Here is an 18,039-nt window from a genome sequence, read left to right as displayed (position 1 = left end):
CACAACCCCGCCCAGTAGCAAATACCTGGCCCTGTGACCAAGGGCTCAGGAAGCTACCAAATCTTTTTCTTAGGAAAAGAATTCGAAAGTTCGTGGTGTTGATAGGTTTTTGCCCCTGTTACCCCTAGGATATAACTTCTGGGGTCTGAAGTCGAGAGTCCAAACTCCAGCTGCCCCACCCCCTCCAAGGAGTCCTTTGCCCACGTAGAGTCCAGCATAGATTTTGTGAAAATAGACTTTATTATAATAAAATGTCTTTTTAAACAAATTCCCCTACCATTCCACACCCCTGGAGACCAAGGTGGGGATGGGGGTTCAGTCAAACAATCTCCCACCACAGCAAAGGAAACATGCAAAGAGACACTCACCCGGCAGAGGGTGGGGAATGGAGTGGATAGGGTAAGGGTGGAGAACCCCCTACCCCACTCTGAACGGGGAATGTATGAAAATAGCTGCATAAATCTGTCCTTTTCTCCAGCCCCTGGACTCCAACAGGGGTTAAAAGAAAACTATGCAAAAGAACTTGAATCCAATGAGCAAAATAAGGCAAACCCAACTCCGCTTTCGGCCCCGCGGGCCCCAGGGTCTTTGGGGGCGGGACCATACAGCGGCCAGGAGGCCGCGGCAGGGAGGGGTGGAGCACGACGGGGGCGGGGTGGGGCCTGCTTTGGCTTGGCCTTTCTCCTTCCCGGGCCTTGCAGTGGAAGCGAGGTGGAAGAAGCTGAACTGAGGCACTGAGTATGTACATATATACACGGCTCCGCCCGCCTGCCCGCTGGGGAGGTGGGGCTCCAAGAAAATCCAGTGCAAACTTTCCTTCAGGGGAGGGAAGACAAGATCAGGACAGCCAAAGCCATCAGGGGGCACAGGCTCCTTTCTCCCCCCAGGGCCCGTCCTGGGACTGGGGAGGGTGGCAGAAGGGACTAGCGCAGCACTGTGGGACACTAGTAGACGAGGTGGGTGGACCAGGATGCGAGGGTCCTGGGTCCAGTCCTGGCTCAGTGACCTTGGTCGAGTTACATACTCACTGTGGGCTCAGTTTCCCCTACTGTAGGAGGAAGGTGCTTCTCTAGAGAGTTCATCCTTAAGGAGCCATCTAGCTCTGACCTTCACGGAGGCTCTTTGATCCTCTCTGAGTGCCGCAGTGTTAATGCAGAAGAACGGGGGCTCTGGGCCCAGTCTGAGCCTTCCCTGCTCAGCGGAGAGGGTGGTCTGGGGGCCTCTCAGGGCCTCTTCTGCCTGCAGGATGGGCCACAGCTTCACTCCTTCTTCCCAGAGCCCAGCCTCCTGATGAGCTGTTTCCCCTTGGAGAAGAAACCCCACACCTTCTCGCTTCTGCCCTGGGGCTCCCCACGTTCGATCCTGGGGGCGCTGTCAGGGCTGGGAGCACAGGGCCCACCTGGGGGCCCGGGGGGCCCTTGTGTGGTGCAGCCCCAGTCCTGAAATGTGAGACAGAAGGAGCAAGGTCAAGGCCTGATTCCCTCCCGACCCCCCACCACTTTTCTCCACAGCCTCAGCGGCCTGCAGTGTCCCATGTCATGGAACCATGGGTGAGAACCAGAGCCTCACCTCCCACCACTCACTGCCAGACACACACAGCACAGGCGGCGAATGGGGAGGGTGATGCCGAGGGAGCACTGAGCTGGGAGTCCCAGGGGATGCAGTCTTGGTTCTGGATTGCTCACCTGTGACCCTGCGCAGGTCCCTTGCCTTCTCCCTCCAGGATGCAGGGCTGACAAGGCCCAAGAGTTCTTGGAAGCTGCCCCTCAGGATGGGTGCCCCCAACTTCTCACATGTCACCTCTCTCCCAAAAAACAGACCGCAAGGACAAGGACTGCTTAGAAGCAGCTGTCACTGCCAAGGAAGGTAGCTTCCACAGCCCCTCGTAGACAGGAGCGTCTCCCCAAACTCAGCAGGTGTGGCCCCCCCAGGCCTTCAGGGAATGGAGCCAGTACCCACTCCATGGGGAGGAAGATTGGGACTCTACCTTAAGGGCCCTAAGAGGACTGCGGGGAAGCCAAGGACCCAGAGAGACTCACAGCTGGGGGCATCACTCAGCCCCCACCACAGGCTCTGGAGGCTGCAGCATCTTCTCCCTTACTGAATCTCCTAACTCCACTCCCTTTGCCTCGAGCCCACCCAGACGGCGCTCCTTAGCGATCTAAGGCCAGGAAGCTGGGGGAACAGAGAAGCCACCAGAAAGCCCCCCACACCTCTGTTCCCACCTTCACCTCCGGGACCTGGCACAGCTCTGTCAGCTCTTGCCAGCCTGCATGTCTTCCCTTCCTCAAACTCCCACTCGCTGCCCAGAGCCTGGCAGGCTCCCAGCCAGAACCAACTATAGAGCCCAGGCCAGAGGCAAGGAAAGTGGGTGCACAGCCGAGGCCCCACCCCTGCCGCAGGCCTGTGGTGATGTGGCAGGGCTGCCCACAGAGGCCAAAGCATCTACCCCCAATCAGCCAGAGCTGAGAGCCAGTTGGGGAGCCCCAGACCCTTCCCACTCCCTCTTAGGGCTCCTTCCGCAACATCCAGGAGGGAGAGGTTGTCAGGGAAACAAAAGAACGAGGTTTCTGGGCTCCAGAGAATAATGATTTGGGGTTATTTATGGATTTGAACTACTCAAACTTCCCCTTTATTTTTCTCCCAGGCTGGAGTGAAGTGGCGTGATCACCACTCACTGCAGCCTCGACCTCCTGGGCTAAAGTGACTCCCACCTCAGCCTCCCAAGTAGCTAGTGTTACAGGCATGAGGCACCGCACCTGGCCAAACTTCCCCTTTTATCCCCCAAATAGAGAAAACTGAGAGTTTGAGGTAAATCATGCATCTGATCACCCTAACAGGTCACAATGCAGAGACAAGGGTGGGAAGCCTATTATTACTGGTGGCATTACAGTGTCACCCTGGCACCAGTAATAATTACAATATTATAATACCGTAGCCGCACAGTATCATAATACCACTGATGAGTCCTACTATGGATGCCACGTCATGTTCTATAAACCATATGTGTTATAGAATAGGAGGCATCAGCTAATATGGGACATCACACACTAAGATGACATGTAATCCTATGACAGCTGGCACTGCCCTGGGTAAAGGCAAGGCAAGGGGAGCAGGGAGGGGGAGGGGTGACTCTATGCAAATCTGGCTCATGGCAAGCTCTCCTTTGCCATTCCCTGGACAACAGTGGGAAAGCTGGGTCAGCTCCAGTATTTGAGACAAAGGAGTGCTGTCTGATTATGGTCAAGTGGGCGTGAGGGGTCACATAGAGGTGCAGTCCCCCCACTTACATGTTGCTCTCTCTACATATATCTATCTCCATCTAGCACTGGACTCTTCTCCTCCTCGTTCTCTGAGGACAGGGAACAAAGAGAGGAGATGGGTTACAGACAGACCCGCATCTTCTCCGCCCGGCTGCCAGGTGGCCCTGTACATTGGTGGGCCCTGCTCTCCAAGGCCTTTGTGTTTACACATGGAAGCCCTGAGTTTTCTGACTGGGGCTTGGCCTCTTCACCCTCTCTCCCTGCCCTCTGAGGGTGGAGGCTTAGTTGTATTCCACCCACCCCAAGGAGAGGTAAGCTCTAGGAATGAGAACCCAGGAAGCTGGGCCTGGCTGGGCAACTGGCTTCCAAAGGCACCTGGGAGGTAGGGAGACACCCCCCCCAGGGTGGGAGTATCCTGAAACAGGGACTTTGATTGGCTACAGGCATGAGGCAGAGGGGTCCTTTTCCACAGGGCCCCTCACCTGTGTCAGCCCCCGGGTGTTGGCAGCCGGTCAGATGGCCTGGGGGTCAGGGTCACAGCTATCACCCCTCTGCAGAGAGGGGCACATATTTGGGGGCAGCTGCATGGTGGGGCTCCCCTCTGGTGGTCACTTAGTGGCTCTGCACTGGACACAGTGCTTACCTGCATGACCACCCCAGCTGCACCCCTGCTGCAACACTGCCCTGGCCCTACCACCCCACCAGTAGGGTAGACCGCCCTGCCAGGCTGGGAGCCCAGCTCCTCACTGACCTGACTCTCAGCCTGGGGTGTCCTGGGTTCCCTGTCCAGGCCTCCTGCCTCAGGCCCAGGGCCCTCCAGGAAGTTGGATGGAACCAGGCCCCTTTGTCCATTTAATTCCCCCTGGAGAGGAGAGGCTGGTGAGGCTGAGATCAGGAAACAGGCTCTAGCTCTGCCCCTCGACCCTGATGCCCCTGGGGAATAGCTGGGGCCAAAACCACTGTCCAGGGAGGTGACCCATTCCATTCCACCAGACTTCCTGAGGGTTCCTTGCCCATCCCCCTGCCCAGCTCTGGGAGAGCCCTCCCTGGGAAGTCTGGGGGGCTGGGGTGTGGTACACCCTCCCCAACAATGTTCTCACATAGTAGAAACCGTCATCGTCCATGCCCCCAAACACAGTAATGACATCCCCTGCCCGGAAGGGCAGCTCTGCCTGTGGAAAACAAGAGGAGGGCATCAGGCCCAGGAAGGCTCTGCCACCGCCCCCTTTGCTGGGCTCTGTCTGAGGGTCCTCACCTCGACGTCCATATTGGGGGAACTCTCCTGGGGGTTGTAGTCAAATGCAGCCACCATGGAGTGGGGAGCTTTCAGCTCAGCGGAGGGGACCAGCTTAGGGGGGCCTGCAGCGGGAGAAGGAGAAGACTCTGGACTCTCTGGAGAGCCCTATACTCCATCCTGTCTTCTGCCCTGGACCCCTGCCGAACCCCTGTCACCACCTCCCCACTAGTTGTAGCCCCTGGGGCGAGGCCAGAGGGGCCACCCACCCTATCTCCTTCCCCAGCCTCCCGGGCCCAGGGATGTTCCTTCACCTGGACAGGGCTGGGCAGGGCCTTCCGACTCAGCTGTGGAGAGAATGTGCCTGTGAGCCCCACCCCGCCCTGCCCGCCCAGGCTGCAGGTGCTGCAGCGCAGGCCAGACACACACACAAGGAGGCAGGCAGGGAAGGCTGCTGAGGGCGCATCTCCCCAGCCCTTTGGTGTGGCGGTGAACTAACACCCAGAAAGGCTAAATGGCATGTCCGGGGTTCGTGGATTTTACAGTCAGGTGCCTGTGGGGACAGAGAGCTCCACAAACCATCCCTCATCCCCACCGGAAAAAAGCCCCCCACAGCGGGAGGCAGGGGATGTGGGTGGTCTGCCCTGATTCCCTTTACCTGCTCAAAACTCCAGAGGTGCCTCCCCAGCCAGCCAAGCAGCGCCACCCCACCCGCACACACACCCTCCCAGCACCTGAGAGAGAATGGGGTCCTACCCACCTTTCTTGGAGCGGCGGGGCTTGGGAGGAGGCCCAGTTGTGCGGGCTGTGGAGTACACAAAGGGACCATTCCCTGATCCAGGAAAGCAGAGAGAAAGCGAGGCAGGGGAGGTGGGAGAGACAGGACTGGGACTCTGGAGTTTCCTCTCAGGGCCGTGCTGGCTTACTGAGCTTGTTTCATGAGGGCATTCATCTCCCATCCCTGACAAGAGCCCCACCCAACCTCCAGGACCCAAAATTCCTGGCCGCGTGGCTGTACTCCCCTCCGCAACAGACGCCCACTCCATGTGGCCAGCCCACGTGCAGTCTGACCACCAGCCACAGGGTTCTCAAGGCTCCAAGGCTCTGCTAGAGTCTGGGTAAGTGGGGGCACCCCAGACACAACAATTGCTCAGGGTCAGGTGGAGTTGGAAGAGGGCTGGTAGGAGGGGGGTGAGGGACAGCAGCAGGTCATACCTGAGCCCTCGAGGAGAATATCTGGGGACAAATAACCCCGCTGGAGCAGCTGCTGTCTCCCGGCAGGGCTGTCCACAGCCACCTCAGCCACCATATTGCAGGGAATGTAGCCTGTCCGGCCCCCACCTTCGCCCCGGTAGAAGCCGTCGGCATCCTTGTCCCCAAACACCTGGAGGCAAAGAACAGTGGTCTGAGCCAGTTCTGCTCGCTCCCTGTGCCCCAGGCCCCGAACCCCAGCAACACCCCACTTGGAAATGCAGAAGAATCTTCTCCCTTTCGTAGGCCATGGAATGGGAAAGGGGGAAAAACAGAAACGAACAGGATCAGAGGAATAGGAGAAAACAGCCCTTTCTGTATTACCCCATTCACTGTCTACACGGTCATGCCCTTTGCCCACCCCAGAGTGGATCTCCTTAATCTCAGAGCAATAGCAAAATGCCTTCAATCAATACTTGGAGGAATAATCAAAATAGCAATGTCAGCAGCAGATAGTTAGACTGTGCTGCCTATGTGTCAGGCAGTTTAAGCTCTTTATGTACATTGGATCATTTAATCCACAAACCACCCTGTGAGGTAGACACTAATATTATCCCCATTTTACCAATAAGAAAACTGAGGCCCAGAGGGCCTAGGTAATCTACTCAAGGTTACACAGCTAGAAGCGGCAGAGTCAGGGTCCAAACCCACGTCATCTGCTCTAGAAGCTGTGTTCTCCGCACATCTGTGCTACCTCCAGTGGAGGAAAGGAGGGAGGAGGGAAGACCTAGCTGGTGTTTGGAGCTCTGAGCCCTGATGGCAAATCAGTCACCTTCAGGATCTGACCCTCTCGGAAGGGAAGCTCTTCTTCTCCAGCATCAGGATTGGGCGACATTGACACGGGGTCGTAGTCAAACAGAGCCACAAAGATCCTGACGGGTAGGTGCTGGTAAGCCAATGCTTCTGACGGGCTCCTCACAGGGACTGTGGAGACAGTGGAGAGGGCGGTGATGCAGCGAGTTCTGGCCGAGGGGTTCTAGCTCAACCCCCATCAGATGCTCACCTAGCTCTGCAGTGCTTGGCCTGGGGACTCGGGCACCTCTCTTCTGGGGGCCTCTCCGCCCAGAGCTGTCCTGCCCTCTGGCTTCCCTAGTCTCTGTTGCCTGCAAAAAGAGGGCAACAGATGGCAGAAGTAACACACCATCCCTCCGGTGGGCCCGTGCTCCCCAGCTCTGCCCCATCAGCGTAAGCAGCACAGCAGCGCAGGAGCACAGCAGTCCTCTCCTGGAGTCTCGCCCGGCCTGCTGGAGACCTCAGACACTCCCACAGTGGGAGGGCGGGCAGGAGGGGAGGCCCCAGCCCCTGCCCCCAAGTAGATGAGTGGAGTAGAGGGGACTAGAGTTGGCTGAGGAGCCGTGAGAGGAGGGCCTCCCATCAGCATCAGGGCAGGTGACCCTGGACATGGCATCACAGTCAGCGTCCTGAAGCCATAACTAGCTATGCAGAGGAAAGGGCGACCCTGCCCAAAGGCCGCAACAGGTGACTAGTGATAGAATATTGTGCATCCCAGTTCTGATCAGCAGAAGCAGCAAAGCAGTGGAATGTGGGTGGGAGGAGGCAGGTGAGGGAGCCCGGAGGCCCGGCCCCACCTCTGCTGATGGAGGCGGCAGCGTGGAATGGGAGCTGCTGGTGGGCAGCAAGCAGGGCCACCAGGCAGCAGCAGGCAGGGGCTGCCCAGGGCGGGGAGTGAGCACGGACCCGGGAGAGTGGCTCCTTGGCTCTGCCCGTCGCACTGCGGCCTCTCCGCTCTGGCTCCCCTTTCTCCCAGGCTGGGAGGGGTGGGTAGGGTTTGGGGCCTGAATTGGCCTTCGGAGGCCCCCTGGGCCTTCCTACAGTTGCTGTGCCCCAGGCCTCCCCATCTCCAGGGTAGCAGGAGCTGGTGATGCTGATGCCCCCGCTGCCCGCCTCCTGCTCGTCCTCCGAGTCATATTCAATGCTGATTTCCAAGCACTTGGGGGAAAGGCAGCTGGCCAGGCCAGGCTCCAGCGCCCGGCCACGGGAGCACCTCCGGGAAGGGCCCAGCCGCCCTCTCCCGCTAGCCTCTAGTCCAGTCCTGGGGCCCTCAATTACAGGGAGGCCACCCCTCTCCCGCGTGGGGCCAGGTCGTCCAGAGGCCTGGGGCCCATTGTTGCTGAGAAGTCGGCTGCAGTGTTCACGGGGATCTGGAGGCCGCCTGCGGCTTGGGGGCTTCTCAGGGGAGCCCCCTCCTCTCCTCCGACTGCTTCCACCAACTAATCCAGGCATGTCCTCCAGGCAGTCTCCAGCCCTGGAGGGCTCAGGAGACAAGGGACACTGGCCAGGTCTTCGGGGCTGACCACTGTCACAGCCCAGCCCCAGCAATGCAGGTTCAGGCGGGCCAGGGTCTTGGGAAGAACAGCCTGCCCCTGGCTTCTCCTTCTCCTCGTCCTCCTCTTCCTCCTCCTCCTCCTCGGGGATGCTAAAGAGCTTCTTGCTGCAGAACTGCTGGAGGGGCAGCTCCAGGATCTGCTCCAAGATCTCCTCATCGCTGTCAGTCTCACAAAAGGGGTCGGGCTGGGACTGGTGGAGGTGGGGAGGTGGGAGTAGAATGCAGCAGGGAAGAGAGATGTGTGGGGAAGAGGAGAGAGAGCTGTGATCTTTGCCCTCAAACGAAGGCAGGGGTTACGGACAACCCCACAGCCCTCCCACAGCTTCCTCCGAGAGGAAGGAACCAGAGGGACAGTGGCTGGCCCAAAGTCGCACACATATCCAGTGAGAGCCAAAGGAAGAATTAGGGAACACACTCTAGGAACTGTCACCAGCCCCGTGGAACAGGAGCATTGAGGAGAAGACCTCCCCATCCCTTCCCCAGAAGCTACCAGCACAAGAATCTTAGGTGGCACCAGCCTCCCTTGGCCAGGATGCTGTATCTGGTGGGCTGGAGGGAGAGAAGGTGCAGAAATGAGTTCCTCCTCTTCCCCTTTCTTTCCAGGAGGGCAGAGGCCAATCCTGGGCCACTTACTATCTTCTGCTTAGGACAGGGCCCATGCCACAGACCTAGAATGTTACTGGCACTCAGTGGCAGTCAGAGCAGCTGCTGATACACAGTTGGGAGGCCCCAGAGACTGAGGCCTGGGGCCCAGCAGCCCATCCGTACCCTGTTACCTTGGCCCCATTCTCCCTGATGCTGTTGCCAGCAACCTGCTTCTGGAAGGAGCAAGTCCTGGAACCCAGCTCCTCCTCCTCCTCCTCCTCCTCCTCCTCCTCCTCCTCCTCTTCCTCCTGGATGTCTGACAGGTCTGAGTTGCGGCCGTGGTCCACGAGGGAGTTCACCAGATGAACCCCGAGCTCTGCCGCGTCCTCCTTCTGCAAGAGGTGAGGCAAGGCAGGAGAGATAAGGACAGTGAGGGGCACAGGGGGATCCAGGCAGGGTCAGCCCCAGCCACAATAACAAGGGTCCTTTGGCAGAGGGAGAAAGAGCCATGCCCTAAATGGGGGAGGTACACCATGGGTCGGGGGCAGGTGGGAGAAGGGAGATTGGAGCCACATGGGACAGAGAAATCCTAGAAGAAAGACAGACACACAGCACAGCCAAAGGTGTGAGAGCAGGACCAGAGCAGAGGACAGGCAGAGAGGGCAACTGGATTTGGGCTGGCAAAAGGTAGGGAGGCAGGCCCCAATTCTCTGAAGTGACAGTGTGTCCCCAAACCCTACCTCAGCCCTGGGCCTCAGCCCAGACCCTGGGTCTCCTCCTTGGCACGCCTCGGTATTTGGCGCCTGCTGGGCCAGTGCTCCCTGGGCGGAGCTGGGGGCCGGGCAGGCCTCTCCTGCAGTCCACTCGGCCTCCTGCTTGGCCAGTGAGGGAGCTGCGGGGCTAGGGTCCTTCTCACCCAGGGTGGATGTGCTGGCTGTCCTCTCCTCTGAGGTGCCCAGCACTGCTGCCCCAGCCTCCTCCTGGAACAGAGAGCGCTGAGGAAGGACCCAAGCCCAGGTCCCTCTCCCAGCATGCACCTGCTCCCCTCTCCCCGAACAGGGTACCTGGGAGCAAGGTGCTGGAGGATCCTTGTGGGACCCTTTTGGCATCTCTCTGGAAGGGCTTGCAGGGGGTGCTCCTGGGGGCTCTTGAGTTCCAAGGGGAGCAGGGTGCTGGAGAGGAGAGCTGGGGTCTCCAGGCGCTGGGGAGGCTGAAGCAAGGGGTGCTCTGGCCTCTGGGCTTGGTCGCGGTGAGGGGCAGGAGACTCGGGCCGGCAGGCTGGCTGGAGCCAGGGCAGGAGTGATAGGAGCCGGGATGGAGTCCGCCGACTCCCCGTGGGGCGACATGGTACGCACGACCACCTCACGACACACCTGCAGCAGCTGCAGCTGGGACAACTCCACCAGCACACTGCCTGCCGTGGGCGAGGCCACCTCCATGATCTGTAGGGTGGAGGGGGCACAGGATGGGAAGCAGAGGCTGAGACAGCCAAGTGTGAGGATGTACTGACAGCAGTGGCAGCTAGCATTATGCCAGGTACTGTGCTAAGCCCTCTGCATGGCCTATCTCATTTCATCCTCCTGGCCACATGGCTTCAGTGGTGGAACAGTTCTAAAATCCGTCATGTGCTGCCAAAGCCCATGCTCTTAACCCATCTGCCTCATGGTGCCCAAATGCCAGGGGCTGGGCATCTCTGTGCCAGGTCAGAGAGCCTTGGTCTCTGAGCATAGCAAGAAGGGATCCACCTCCACTCCCAGGGTACAGTGGGCAGGGCCATACCTTCTGCCCATCAGCATAGATGGCATAGCCTGTGACCCGGACACCATTGGATGTGCCAGCAGCATCGATGGTGACTGGGAGCCAACTGATGATCAAGATTCCAGGGGAGGGCCCAGGCTCGATCTGCACATCCAGAGGGGCATCAGGCGGGCCTGGGGGCAGGGAGGCACAAGACCCAGTGATGCAGGATGCTCCCTATCAGAGATACCTGCCCAATTTGCCATTTCTCTGATAATGCAAATAAGATCAGGGTCCCCTTCTTCCATCACCCATGGCCTGGCCTCCTGGGTGTTCTGGACAACAGAGCCCAAGCCCACATACCTGCTGGGAGTGTGGTGAACTGCAGGGTGGCAGCCCGCTGCTCCAGCCTCTCCCAGCCTGGTTCCCAGGGCCCTTGGGGTGGGAGCTGAGCCACCACTTGGGCCTGATAGGGTGTGCCAGGCCGTAAGTGGCAGAAGGTGGCCCAGTAGGTACTGGGGCTGGCAGGTGGGCACTCTTCCCCATTGAGGTAGATGGCATGGGCCAAGTTGCTATTGCCGGGCACCCAGGTGATCTCAGCAGATGTGGCTGTCAACCGATGGACCCGCAGCTGGCTGGGCACCACTCCAGCCCGGGCACCCACCGCCAAGCAACAGCGCAGTGGGTCGGAGCTGCCCCGGCTGGTCAGGGCCTGGACAGAAATGTGAAGGGGCCCGGCCCGCAGGTCCAGGTTCTCCAGCACAGCCTTGGGTGGCGCCCCAGGCCCCAGGGCCTGCCGCAGCTCCCCATTCACACAGATATGGAAGCCGTGTAGCTCCACTTGCTCAGGAGGGGGTTCCCAGGCCAGCACTACACTGTGGGCCAGCTGCTTGAGGACCACCAGACAGCGGGGGTAAGGCACAGCAGGAGGCTCGCCCAGGCCCTCCGGTGATGGGCTCACACTGAGGTCGTCCCCTGCATCCTCCTCCTCAGGTCTGGGCTGGCTCCGTCCCCCGCTGCTTTGGCCCCCGCTACTGCTGCCACCCCCACCCACACTCAGGAAACTGAGTTCAGGGCCTGAGCTGTGGGACAAATCGGCCAGCTCCGGAGGGAGGGAGGTCAGGAGGTCGTCATCCGACACACGCTCTACAAAATTGGAAGGGACCAGGCCCCTTCGGCCATCCATGAGCTCTCCTGGCGGGAGGAGGACAGGAAAGGGCAGGGCAGGGGAAGACAGAGAGGAGATAAAGAAAAAATGGTATAGTAAATGTATTTTAGCAACTGCTAGTGGGTGATCTTCAGCATTTGATTCAAATCAACATTTAACTGTCAATTCTTTTAAAAGACAAGAGCTGTAAAGATCTGGATTAGAGATAGGTCTGATAATAGTATTTTGGTTCTACAGGACAGTGCTTCTTCAATTTTAACTTGGATATGAATCACCTGGATATTTGTTAAAATGCAGATTCTAACTCTCTGGATGGGGCTGAGATCCTGTGATTCTAATAAGCTACCAGGTGACACTCAGACTGCGAGGACGGAGGAGAATATCATGTTCTAAATAAGCACGTTGAGTATTTCAAAGTAAAATATCATAATGCTTTTAAAATCATTTTTAACCTACATACAGATAAAGCAAATATGCCCACGTTTTAACAATTGTTGAATCTAGGTGCTGGGTATATAAGTATTCAAACGTATTCTGTACATTTGAACACTTTTGTGTTAAAAATTGCAGTAATAGGGCCGGGCGCGGTGGCTCAAGCCTGTAATCCCAGCACTTTGGGAGGCCGAGACGGGCGGATCACGAGGTCAGGAGATCGAGACCATCCTGGCTAACACGGTGAAACCCCATCTCTACTAAAAAATACAAAAAAAAAAAAACTAGCCGGGCGAGGTGGCAGGCGCCTGTAGTCCCAGCTACTCGGGAGGCTGAGGCAGGAGAATGGTGGGAACCTGGGAGGCGGAGCTTGCAGTGAGCTGAGATCCGGCCACAGCACTCCAGCCTGGGCGACAGAGCGAGACTCCGTCTCAAAAAAAAAATAAAATAAAATAAAAAATAAAAAAAAAAATTGCAGTAATAATTTCATAATTTCATATTAAAGTTTTAAAAAATAAGCAGGTCAAGATGAGAAAACTGGCCAGGCATGGTGACTTATGCCTGTAATCCCAGCACTTCAAGAGGCAGAGGCAGGCAGATTGCTTGAGCCCAGGAGTTTGTGACGAGTCTGGGCAACATGGCAAAACCCCATCTCTACAAAAAATGCAAAAAGTAGCTGGGAGTGGTGGCACGCCTATAGTTGCAGCTACTCAGGAGCCTGAGGTGGAAGGATTGCTTGAGCCCGGGAGGCAGAAGCTACAAGCTGTAATCGCGCCACCGCACTCTAGCCTGGGCGACAAAGCAAGATGCTGTATCCAAAAATAAAAAAATTCTGCTGATTGGATTTTACCTGGGCCTGAGGAACAGGGGCCAGGGTGCCCCTCAACTTCCCTTTGTGAACAGCAGACATCCACAGAGGGAGAGAGAGAGAACCAACTCAGCAGAGTAAGGGAAGGAATCTTTAGACACAAATGAAGTAAGTGCTAGTGAAAAGAGTCACTTGTAAGTTCTAGAAGGATCAGGACCCCCAGCAGGCCTGCGCCTAGGAGCATGACTGACAGCAATCAATCCAGGCAGCCACCAATGGTTATGTTTTGTTACCAAATGGTTATGTTTTGTTACCTGCGTCGGTTCTCCTGAAGACTTGACAAGAGAGTATTTTAAAACATTTGCTGTTGTTGTTTGATTGAGGGATGTCAAGGAAGCTGGGCACCTAACATGTCATGTCACGGCCAATTTAAAGAAGAAAAAAGTTCTCAGGAAACAGACAGCTGGCAGCTAGTGTGCTTTATTGGGAGGAAGGGGGAGCACGAGCCAGGGCTTAGGGGAGATGGGTGAGTGTAGGCAGGTCTGAGCTGCAGTGGGGCCTGGAGTTTCCCCCAACAGTCATCTGTGCCCCCCACCTCCACCCTCTCTCTCTCTCTGCCTATGCTAGGAAAAAAAAAACAGTAAGGAACTTTAAGAAACAAGAGGGACTGTCAATAAATTCGCTGATAGAATAAGCACCGTAGAGGGTTGAATGGTGGCCACCCAAAGACATGTCCATGTTCTAATCCCTGGAACTTGTGAACATGGCCTTATTTGGAAAAAGAGTCTTTGCAGATGTAATTAAGTTAAGGATCTTGAGAGGAGATCATCCTAGATTATCTGGGTGGGTCCTAAATCTAATGACCAAGTGTTTTTATAAGAGACATGCAGAGGAGAAACACTAAGAGGAGGAGGCGATGGTGACCACAGACACAGAGACTGGAGTGAGGTGGCCATAAGCCAAGGAACAACTGGAGCCACCGGAAGCTGAAAGGGACAAGGAACGGAACCTCCCCTAGAGCCCCCACGGGGGATGCAGTTCTGTGAATACCTTGACTTCAGACTTCTGGCCTCCAGAAGAGGCCAGTGAGAGAATAAATGTCTATTGTTTCAAGTCACTCCATGTAATTGTTCCTGCAGCCCTAGGAAACGATCATAAGCTCCAGCACTGTGGAGTGGAGACAAAGGCAGGAATCTTCACAGTAAGAGGATCTCCAGCCTGCAGGGCTGAAGCTGGAGCCTGGGCCAGAGTCAGGCACATGCTCCAGAAGCCCACACAGCTGAGAACAGCCTAGGTGGCCCAGACGTAGAGGAAGCAGCCCTTTAGCTACGGTTGGACAGGGAATATGGCATCTTGCCCCCGGTGGTCTACGTGCCTCTACATCTATCCCAATTTATCCCAGATCGCAGAGTTCAAATTCTAGTCATTTGTGGTTAGTTAATACTTATGCCTTTGCTGCCTGCCTCCAAAAAAAGGGTGTTTGGGTTTGGGTTTTTGATTTGGGTGTTTTTTTTTTTTCTTTCTTCATTTATAAAGTATTGTTTTTCTGAAACCTTTTTATTAATTCTGATCTTCGTAATGTACCCCTGCAGGAAGCTTAACTGTTTAGGCCACAAAGCCAGGTACCATGGGTCCCAGCAGCTCCTCAAATCACAGGCAGAGGACCCAGGGAAAAGAATCTGAACAGGCGCCCAAGCTTCCAGGGTTACAGATTCAGAGCTAAGCCCATTCCTGAATCTCTATACACAGTTGTGGCTCTCGCCCTGCCCTGTCCATGCCCCATCCAATTCCCTACACAGTGCCAAGCTCTCTGCTGCTGATGGACTCAGCCTGGTGGTGCCCAGGCCAGAGCCACCCTGAGAGAGTCTCCCAAGGCCATGTCTTCCGCAGGCCCATGGTGCCCAGCCTCAATGAGGCATCTGCCTTTAGTTGCCTGGTCAGCCCTCTGACTACCCACAGGAGCTGCAGAACCTCCCTGAAGCGGACACCCTGCCTGGGCCCTGACAGCTGCTAACCACTTGCAAACACCTTCCCCTGGAATCTTTACCCTGATTCCTCCTTCGCGTACCTGACTGGAGTCCAGCATCAAATCTATGCTGCATGCCTGACCTCAGGTGTCACTAGCGTGAAACACTGCCATGCCCTGACCATCCGCACAAAAATGAATCTAGCCAAAATCTCCTGTGACACTCTGTCCACCATCTGGACTATGCTGTCCTGTCCTGCTTGGAGCCAGACCCCCTTCTTTCTCTTTCCCCAATGGCCACTAGGTCTCTGTATGCCTTTTAGCTGAGACCAAAAAGTTAAGGTGGGCTGAGCACGCTGGGCAGAGGGGATGGATGGATGGATGGATGGATGGATGGATGGATGGATGGATGTCTTTGGGAACATGGACTCAAAGGCAGGGGAATGGACAGAATGACCCCCTACTACCTTCCTACCTTCAAAAAAGCCATCCTCATCCATGTTGCCATAGACGTAGATGTACTCGCCAGCTGTCAGCGGAAGCTCTGCTTCTGGATTCTCATTGGGGCCCTCAAAGGGGTTGTAGCTGTTGGGGGAGGCACAGAGGAGGAGGAGGAGGAGAGTGACCTACACTCCACTTCCATGTCCCGTCTTCTCTCTCCCACTGCACTGAGCCTTTATGGAGACTTGGCTGTGGTTGTCCACCACTAGCAAAGCACAGCCCTCACTGCACCCACCTTGGCCCAACTAGGTTATGAGAATAGGTCCATTGTGTCCTGTGCCGCCCCCACCACTTCCAGAGGTCTCTATCTCCTCTCGGCCTCCTCATACACCCCAAATGATGGGGCTGGGCTCGAGGGCAGTGAGGGTGAGGTACCCACCTATAACGCGCTAGGAAGACCTGGATCCTGGCTCCTCCCCGGCTGCCCTCTGGCGTGGCTGGGAGCAGGGAGACACTGTCCACCTCCAGCTCCTCTACCTCACTGGCTGTGTCCACCTGGGGGCAAACAGAAAGGGCTGGTTCCTCTTCAGGGCCTGGGACCAAACGCCAAGCAGGCAGGTTTCCAGGCTGAGCCAGAGGACCTATGACTTTGAGGAGGGAAAGTGAGCACATACCTGCTGCACAAGACCAGTGGCAAGAACCCCCTGATGCTCTCTAAATCCGTACCTGAGACAGGTCCTGGCAGAGCCCAGCTACCCTGGGCAGGGGCAGTGGGGATAACCCAGATCCCTCCGTGAGCCTCTACTGCACCCGACAGGAAATAAAGCCACTTGCCTCATCTCAGAGGGGCGCAGGCCATGCTGGTGTGGGGCGTGGGTGTCAATAGAAATTTGGTTTGGTTCCTTAAAGTAAAAACTCAGCAAAGTTGCCAGGTGCAGTGGCTCACGCCTATAATCCCAGCACTTTGAGAGGCTGAGGAGGGCAGATTGCTTGAGCCAGGAGTTTGAGACCAGCCTGAGAAGCATAACAAAACCCCATCCCTACTAAAAATAAAAAAATTAGCTGGGTGTGGTGGTGCACCCCTGTGGTCCCAGCTACTTGGGAGACAGAGGTGGGAGGATCGCTTGGGCCCAGGAGGTGCAGGTTGCAGTGAGCCAAGATTGTGCCACTGCCCTGCGGCCTGGGTGATAGAGCAAGACCTTGTCTTTAAAAAAGAAAGAAAGAAAAAAGAAACACCTCAGCAAAGCACCCCAACTGTAAATCGCTGGAAGCAAGGAGGCAGAAGGAGCTTGAGAGGTCCCTGCTTCTAGCTGAGTGACAGTGTGTCTGCCGTTCAGCTCTGGAACTCAGAACTTCCTGTCTACTTGCCTGGCCCACAGCCCAGGGCACCCCAACCTCAGGGCACCCCGATTCTCTGACCCTCATTGAGGTTGCTGGGATAGCCTGGGGAACAGGCTGCCTTCTCTTCTCTGCCAATGCCTGGGAGAAGGGGACCAAGTGGGCAACCTCTCCACGACCACATCCAAAGCCGGCACCACCCTTCTATCCCACGAGGGGGCAGTAGAGGCCCGGGGCTTCATTCTACCACTTTCTGAATGTTTGGCTTACAGAGCTGCTCCTGACCTGCCCCCTCCACCTTCTGGGGTTTGTGGGTAGAAAGAAGGATGAGTTGACAACCAGAGCTATGAGTGATGCCCAGGAACTTAGTAATAATAACAGCTGCCCCCTGTTGAGCACACATCCTCTGTGCCCTGCACTGAGACAGGCATGTTCCTTCTTCATTTAACTCTCACAACAAGCTTAGAAGGCAGGTTTTATTAGCTCCAGGATTCAGATAAGGAAACCGAAGCTCAGAAAGGCTCAGCGACTTGCCTAAGTCAAAGCTGGGATTTGAATCCTGAAACATGTGCTTTCTCACACAACCACCTGCTTTCACTACAGACACTCTTAGGAACAGTCTCTTTATGCAGATCCTGGTGCCCAAGTGTCTCCTCCATCCAGCGCAGCACTCCACAGCCTCCCTGGGCCTCCCGGGAGTGGGCTGGGGTGGCCCCAGGTGCGGCTTGCAGGCAGGCGGCGGAGGGCGGGAACGGCTCCACCCGAGCCCCTCGCCCACAGGAGGAATCCACAGGCCTCCCACCTCCCAACGTGGGACCCCAAAAATCGCCACCCAACTCCTGGGGACCCCAGAAGAGGTCAGGGCCACCTGCCCTGCACCCTGCCCAAAACCAAAGCCAGAACTTCAGGCCCCACCCTAGCACTTACCTCAGGTGTAGGGCATGACTTGGGGCTGTTGTGGATGGACTCGGAGTGGGAGGAGTTGGAGAGAGACTCTGCCTTCTTGGCTGTCCTTCGAGGGACCCCAGTGAGGGTGGCAGGGGCAGGCTCGGAAGACTTTGGGGTGCAGCGCCCAGGGGAGCCCGGCGGGAGGTCAAGGTCTAAAGAGAAGATGGCACGTGGGCTTGGGGTCTGTGGCCTGAGGAGGGACCAGGAGATAGGGTGGTGCTTCTTGGATATGGGGGCCAGGCCCTCCATAGCCGGGCTTCCTTACCAAAAGGGAAATGTTTAGAGAGAAACTTACTAAATAGAGTATAGCTGATTTACAAATACTATTTCACACGATCGTCAAAACAGCTTGATAAGATGCATTTAATTATTCCTGTCTTACAGCTTATGAAACTATGGCCCAGAGAGGTTAAGCAGCATTCTCAATTCACAGTGACTGGCAAGTAAGCGGAGCTGGGACCACCAGATCTGACTGACCCCCAAGCCCCCACTCTTCACAAGACCACACTGCCTGCTACTGA

The 18,039-nt window shown here is 56.5% G+C and overlaps 1 protein-coding gene across 10 annotated transcripts in view; it reads right to left on the bottom strand.

Moving 5' to 3' along the window:
- Positions 1-221: 221 nt before the first annotated feature.
- TSPOAP1 (TSPO associated protein 1) overlaps positions 222-18,039 on the bottom strand; it is a 27,497-nt gene continuing 9,679 nt past the window's right edge. For 4 of the 10 annotated variants that reach the window (XM_050764636.1, XM_050764640.1, XM_050764645.1 and 1 more), the window contains 17 exons: positions 17,498-17,670; positions 15,672-15,787; positions 15,267-15,376; positions 10,781-11,611; positions 10,460-10,611; positions 9,421-10,122; positions 8,872-9,072; positions 7,447-8,286; positions 6,752-6,851; positions 6,521-6,672; positions 5,713-5,881; positions 5,258-5,329; positions 4,812-4,844; positions 4,519-4,622; positions 4,364-4,435; positions 4,015-4,125; positions 222-1,439 (listed from right to left, as the gene is read on the bottom strand). In XM_050764636.1, the coding sequence (XP_050620593.1) occupies positions 1,260-1,439; positions 4,015-4,125; positions 4,364-4,435; positions 4,519-4,622; positions 4,812-4,844; positions 5,258-5,329; positions 5,713-5,881; positions 6,521-6,672; positions 6,752-6,851; positions 7,447-8,286; positions 8,872-9,072; positions 9,421-10,122; positions 10,460-10,611; positions 10,781-11,611; positions 15,267-15,376; positions 15,672-15,787; positions 17,498-17,670 (4,118 nt within the window). In that variant the 3' untranslated portion in view covers positions 222-1,259. Of the gene's footprint in view, positions 1,440-3,290; positions 3,353-4,014; positions 4,126-4,363; positions 4,436-4,518; positions 4,623-4,811; positions 4,845-5,257; positions 5,330-5,712; positions 5,882-6,520; positions 6,673-6,751; positions 6,852-7,446; positions 8,287-8,871; positions 9,073-9,420; positions 10,123-10,459; positions 10,612-10,780; positions 11,612-15,266; positions 15,377-15,671; positions 15,788-17,497; positions 17,671-18,039 lie in introns of all 10 variants that reach the window. The other 6 variants (XM_050764641.1, XM_050764644.1, XM_050764642.1 and 3 more) reach the window with 5 other exon arrangements.

The sequence above is a fragment of the Macaca thibetana genome, chromosome 16 (assembly GCF_024542745.1).
Source record: "Macaca thibetana thibetana isolate TM-01 chromosome 16, ASM2454274v1, whole genome shotgun sequence".
In the NCBI taxonomy this organism is placed as follows: Eukaryota; Metazoa; Chordata; class Mammalia; order Primates; family Cercopithecidae; genus Macaca; species Macaca thibetana.
The sequence above is the reverse complement of the archived record's forward strand: the minus strand, read 5'-3'. Positions and strand labels throughout refer to the sequence as shown.